Source organism: Phragmites australis, chromosome 14, assembly GCF_958298935.1.
Source record: "Phragmites australis chromosome 14, lpPhrAust1.1, whole genome shotgun sequence".
Lineage (NCBI taxonomy): Eukaryota > Viridiplantae > Streptophyta > Magnoliopsida > Poales > Poaceae > Phragmites > Phragmites australis.
In genome coordinates, this window is record NC_084934.1 from 28,244,893 (window position 1) to 28,251,652 (window position 6,760).

Genomic DNA, 6,760 nt, shown 5'->3' on the forward strand with positions numbered 1-6,760 from the left:
GATGAGAGGAAATAAAGAGAATAAAAACAGAGAAGGTAATCAGGAAGTGAACGAAATGAAAGGAATATAGTTGGAGATAGTCTAATAGCCAATGGGGTCTCCCACTCTCCCTGCGCCGTTCTCCGCTCTGATTCAAATTTGAACTGCGCGTGCCTGCGAGGCTGCGAGGTGGTGGACTTGACGGAGGATTTCTGCTCGGTAGCACCTTGCCGTTATTGGGAAAGTCGTTTGGTTAGGTTTATTAGGTTCTATTTAGCTGAGATTTTAAAAATCAGTCGGTAGGTTGTAGATGGTAAAAAATTGAATTATAAAAAGTTTTTAGTAGTAGATTTAAAAAAAAATTATAGACAGTTTAGTAAAATGAACTTTCACAATTTATAAAAAGTTTAGAGAAATCAGGTTTTTAAATTCTCACGATACAACAAACAGATTATAAAAAGCTATAAAAAATTATTTGTTTATTTCAGCTTCAGATTGTAAAAACTGAAAGCTATAATTCGAAGCTGAAACAAACACACCCTTAATTACTATGATCCTCACCACATGTATAATTAAGGTATATTTGGATAGCATCTGTACCAGCACAACTAATACTTTAGCTTGCCAATATTTTAACGGATGATTTTGTCATCACCATTTTGTCCGCGCATGGGCATGAAAATAGATTTGGTTGTCAATTTGTCACTTCAAAGTGCCAACTGAACTACACACGCACTTGATCGGCGTCATTTTTTGTTAGGGTGACTATGGACGTCCATCCAAACTTGCCCTTAATTTGTCTTCGTTTAAAAACGGGTATTACCATTCATTAAAAACAACGGAGATTACCTGATGAGAATGGCTTGAACCGTAGCTCATTTTTTCCTTTCAAAAGTCAGATTTTGTTTTCACTTGCAAAACTCGGATTTTTTAGGCTATAACGTCCTACCTTTTCCGACAACACTATTAGGTATGCCCTAGTCCCGTAATAAAGACACTTTTGAGATGAGATGTACAATGTAACCGGATCGATTCACCCACTCTAGTACTCCACTTAATTAATTTTATGTGTAGATATATAGACTAAATAGTGTGGATTGATAAGTAACCATAGTTTGATTTACTTATATCCCTAGTTAAGATTATTTGTAGCATATAACTAGACGGACTTATTGTGAATTGATAAGTAACCATAGGTTCATCTACTTACATCCCTAGTTGAGATTATTTGTAACATACAACTAAACAGACTTACAAGACTATTTAAAAAAAATAAGTTTATCTATACTATCACTTTAGATACACTTTTTATCTATATTATCAGCTTAGGTCACTGATATGTAGGATCAAACCTTACGTATCATTAACACAGCTGATGTTATAAATGAAATATACATCTAAAATAATGGTATGGATACAAATTCTCCTTATTAAAACCAATGACCCATCAGTGAGCCGTGAGGTAACAACATACACAGCTAGTTGTGATGGAGTTTGATTTAGCGGTGGCGAGCATAATAAGATGGCAGTCATGTGAACAAAAATGAACTAATTAAAGGTCTATCAGGATCCTCCGCGACAGCGGATATATATCAAACTACCACTGAAAATGGATCCGTTTGTCAATTTGTCACTTCAGAGTGCAAATTAAACTACAATTTCCATGTTTTCAGTAACAAAAAGCGACAATTTATGAAAACCTGGTGGCAGTTCGAACAATCACCTAAAAACCAGCCTCGCCTGGCCAAGCAAGCATAGTTTTTTGCAGACCCACTTCGGTTCGTATCCGCCAAATACCCTTGCACAGGATACTAGAGAGGATCTTGCGGGCACCAAAGTATCTGTTCCATTCAATCATAAATACATTTTTTTTAAATGTTTGCTAATTTTTTTAAAAGAACTTTAACTAACAGTGGCTTTCAAAAATTTTAGTTTGAAAACCTTAAAATATATATAAAAAAAAATATAGTTTTGTCTTGAAAAATAATTTCATAATATCATAAATTTAATGAATTTTATAAACACATTCTAATAAAAAATGTGATCAAAACTATGCATTAGAGATCATATTTTATTTAAAATAATCTGTATTTATGTTCGGAGGAAGTAGAATGTAATTTCCTAAATTGACAAACAGGGCCTGAGTACATAAAATCTCCGAGCTAAGAAACCAACCCTATAAATTGTTTCCTAAAAATGCACCATCGGCCCATACAGAATGGCAGGCCAAAATTTCTAGGCCGAATAGTGAACATCATTGGGCAGCTTGTGTAGCTCCAATCATTAGACCAATGCCCAGCACTGGGAGTACCTAACTTTCGCTGCGCACTAATGCCAAGCATAAAAGAAGAAGCTGATGAAAATCCACTAAAAAAGGGTATCGGATGTCCACTTCAAATCACCTCGATTTGTACACGAATTTGCAGAATGAAAGAGAAACGACCGAGCAGTTCATTGTCCCACCAAGGAAACAAATTGCCCCACGTGGAATCGACCAAAATCGGAATCTTCGGGTGCGCGCCGTGTTCACATCTAATCAAGGCTGCATGCACGACAGCAAGATCATCCCGTGTGACCGACGCCGATGTCCCTGTGCAGACCGCAGTCCAGTCGTAGCAGGCAGAAACACGCAACAGTTATTTAAATTTTCATTCTCAAAAATATTATTATAGTATCTCCATTATTATTATAGTATCTTTTATTTTTTCATTTCCAATAGTTATCATATTTTCTACTTTCTACTACTCTTTTCCTCCATCCGATCCTACTGTCAGCTTCTGTAAACAGTTCTACTACAGTGTTTCTAGTGTATAATACTTTACGAAATACTGTAGCACTGGATAGTGGAACTGCTGAAGCTGACCTAAGTGAGAGCACGTTTATGGGAAATGTTTTTTCTTGGCGTAACATAGGATGGCAGGGCAGATAAGCGAGTGCACAGCATGATTTACGATACGTTTCTTGGTAAACAAGCTCAGGTGATATCAGATCGTGTGTCCTTGACCAAATTAAGCTCGAATCTGCCGACTTTGCCTGTTGCTCGTATGCGTTCGCACCTGGGCGTACATGAGCAGGCGAAGTTTAAGCTAAAATAATCTTGATATCACTTCATTATACATCTAACAACATATACAAAGTTATATTATTGATATGAGCAAATTACTAATAAAATATTTTTTCACTCCAGTATCAAGCACCATCCAAACTACATATAGCTTCGCGCCTGCTCCTCCTCGATACATCCTGCTCGTGGAGCCCCATGTTACAACATCGATCACTTGACTTTTACACGCCATCCAACACATTCCATGTAACACGTTCTATAATTTTTTTTAAAACACCGATACCATTTGTAAACAGCATATACACTCACAATATCGTATGTACTCACACATATGTCTATTAAAAATCAAAGATACGGAGCTAAAAAAATTAACGAAGTCACCGTAGGTGTCTCGTTATCGATATGTATGTCATTACCACTCAAAGAAAATTCTGACTCAATAAAACATAAAAGAAGCAAAGTTGTGTAATATTTGGTTGGACAACGAGGTAGTATGGGATGATTCCATTTATATATTTAAAGATATGATTATTTTATTTCTATGTAGACACTTGTTTGGTTGGTGGGATGGAACGAGTCCATTTTAGTATCTTGATCTATCGTTAGTGTCACGTTCGAAGTGGAACGGCTGTATTCCACTATTTTTTAACGACTCTGTCCAGAATCTTTAAATAATATTCCTTGATTCCGAACCATTCTATATCACTGATCTCCATCCAAACAACTAAAAATAGAATAAATCTATTCCGTCTTATTTTATAAACCAAACACTACTCTATAGTTTGATACTTTATAGATAGTTGGTACCACCACACTAACCGTCCAACCTCTCGGTAACACGTTCTCTAGTGACAGCACTTTCGTAGAAGCTACTCCTAATTAACTTCACCACTAGCAGCATATTTTAGCCGCATGACTAGGACCAATGCAGAACAGGCGTACATGATACGGTGCTGCGATGTTATCGAGAGATCGAATTGTGCATGGCTACGTGGTCCACAGATTCCGTTCGCCACACGCACGTTCACACACGCCACGTGCACACATTCACTGCAGTGACCCTACAACCACTCCAATGGTCGTCCACGACGTTCCAAGCAGACAGCAGACAACGTTCGCCCGTGGACCCCTCAGGCCGCGACCGCCAACCTACAAATACGGACATGCCCTCCACTTCCACCGCACTTCACTCGCCGCCACAAACAAACCAGTCACTTCCCGAATTGCGATGGAGCCAACCGGCACGATCTTCTTCTTCTCCGTCGGCGTCACCAACTTCGGCTTCGACGTCTTCTCCGTCGCCGTGCCGGCGTCCCCGGACGATGTCTCCGCGTCGAAGCTCCACGAGCGGCGGCACACGGACGGCGTGTCCGTCAACTTCAACGCCCAGTTCGCCGACGACGCCGGCGACGCGGTCGCGTTCGTCTCCGAGCGGACCGGCGCGGCGGGTCTGTTCCTGACCCGGCCGGGGTCCGAGCGCGCTGAGCCGCTCCCGGCCGTTGAGGGCAGCCTGTTCCACGACCGCCCGACGGTGAGGGATGGGCGGGTGTACTTCGTCTCGGCGCACGAGAAGCCGCCGCAGACGTTCCGGAGCTGGGCGGCGGTGTACGCGGCGGACGTGGGCGGCGGCGAGGGTAAGGTGACGAGGGTCTCGCCGCGGGGCGTGGTGGACATGAGCCCCGCCGTGTCCGCCTCGGGCGAGCTCGTCGCCGTCGCGTCGTACGGCGACCGGCCCTGGGCGTTCGATTTCCAGGCCCTGGAGACGGAGGTCACCATCTTCCGCGCAGCCGAACCCGCACGCCGCATCGTCGCTGCGGCGCGGGGCGGGTGGCCGACCTGGCACGGGGAGAGCACGCTCTTCTTCCACCGCGTCGCGGATGACGGATGGTGGAGCGTGTTCCGGGTGGACATCTCGCCGGAGACCCTCGAGCCCTCCGGCGCCGAGCGCCGCGTGACGCCGCCGGGGTTGCACTGCTTCACCCCTGCAGCGGTGGGCTCTGGCGGCGGCCGCTGGATCGCCGTGGCGACGCGGCGGAAGGGGCGTGCGCATCGACATATCGAGCTGTTCGACCTCGAGACCGAGCAATTCTCCCCGCTCACCGACCTGCTCAACCCCGAGCTCCACCACTACAACCCCTTCTTCTCCCCGTCGGGCGGCCGCCTCGGGTACCACCGTTTCCGCGGCGCAGGGGCGCCGGGCGACTCGGTTGTTCCTCACCTGCAGCCAGTGCGGAGCCCCGTGAGCTCCATCCGGATGCTCCGCGTGAACGGCTCGTTCCCGTCGTTATCGCCGGACGCGTCGCACCTCGCCTTCAACGGCGACTTCTCCACGACGCCGGGGGTCAGGGTCCTCCGATCCGACGGCTCCAAGCGGTGGACGCTCAGCAAGGAGCCCAACCTGTTCTACACCACCTGGAGCCCCACCGAGCGTGGGGTCGTGTTCACGTCCGTGGGCCCCATCTTCGAGACCCCTAAAGCGACGGTCCGGATCGCGCGTGTCGAGTTCGACCCGAGCGAGCTCACGGACGACCGCGACGAGGTGAACGCGACGCTCAAGGTGCTCACCCGGCCGGAGGCCGGCAACGACGCGTTCCCAGCGGTGTCGCCGTGCGGGCGGTGGCTCGTGTTCCGGTCCGGCCGCTCGGGGCACAAGAACCTCTACATCGTCGACGCGGCGCGCGGCGAGGACAGCGGAGACGACAGCACCATCAGGAGGCTGACGGTCGGCGAGTGGATCGACACGATGCCGAGCTGGTCGCCGGACGGGAGCCTGATCGCGTTCTCGTCCAACCGGCACGACCCGACCAACCCGGCCGTGTTCAGCATCTACCTGGTGCGTCCCGACGGGTCAGGCCTGCGCCGTGTCTACGTGGCCGCGCCGGAGGGTAGCGCGGAGGCGGACAAGGAGCGGATCAACCACGTGTGCTTCAGCCCGGACTCGCAGTGGCTGCTCTTCACGGCGAACCTGGACAGCGTGGTGGCCGAGCCCATCTCGGGCCCGAACCAGTTCCAGCCGTACGGGGACCTGTACGTGTGCCGGCTCGACGGGTCCGGCCTGGTCAGGCTCACCTGCAACGCCTACGAGAACGGGACGCCGGCGTGGGGCCCCGCGAGCGCGGCGCTGGGGATCGAGTCTCTGTCGCTGGGCCCGCCCGCCGGGGAGGAGTTGCTGGGCCACTTCGATGAGCCGTTTTGGCTTACCTGCGACGTCTGAGGAGTGAGGACCGATGATGACCCTCTTCGCTTTCCGTGACTACGATTGTCGGTGATGGGTGATAATAATCCCGGATTGGAATAATGATTATGTTGGTGACGATCTGTTGTATTGCTGAATAAACCAATGCGTGGTGTAAACGACAACATACTTTGTAATTTTTCAAAATAAACACGTATATTTGCAATTTTTTTAGGAAGCTACCTAACCAGCCGGCTACCCCATGTCTGCCGAAAGAAAGTTTTACTGAACCGACTAGGCCTACCAGCAGAACGGCACATGCCCAAAAGAGATTTCACAATTTATCATTAATAAAAATCGACTCAATTCCTAATCAACAAAAAGAATTTACACAGCAAAAATAAAAACTAAAGATAATAAAAAATAGGTGAAATCATATGTCCTTAGATTTTATCTAAAAACTCGATCTTCGAGTAGTTGCCTACTCGTAAAAGGAAAGTCATGATAAATAGTAACTCTGGAGTCTCCTGTTTTTCTCCCGA

The 6,760-nt window shown here is 47.2% G+C and overlaps 1 protein-coding gene across 1 annotated transcript; it reads left to right on the forward strand.

The window, feature by feature from the left end:
- The first annotated feature begins 4,212 nt into the window (after positions 1–4,212).
- Positions 4,213–6,452, forward strand: LOC133891441 (uncharacterized). The gene has a single exon (XM_062332153.1). The coding sequence runs from the start codon at positions 4,272–4,274 to the stop codon at positions 6,255–6,257; it is 1,986 nt and encodes a 661-aa protein (XP_062188137.1). The 5' UTR covers positions 4,213–4,271; the 3' UTR covers positions 6,258–6,452.
- The last annotated feature ends 308 nt before the right edge of the window (positions 6,453–6,760 follow it).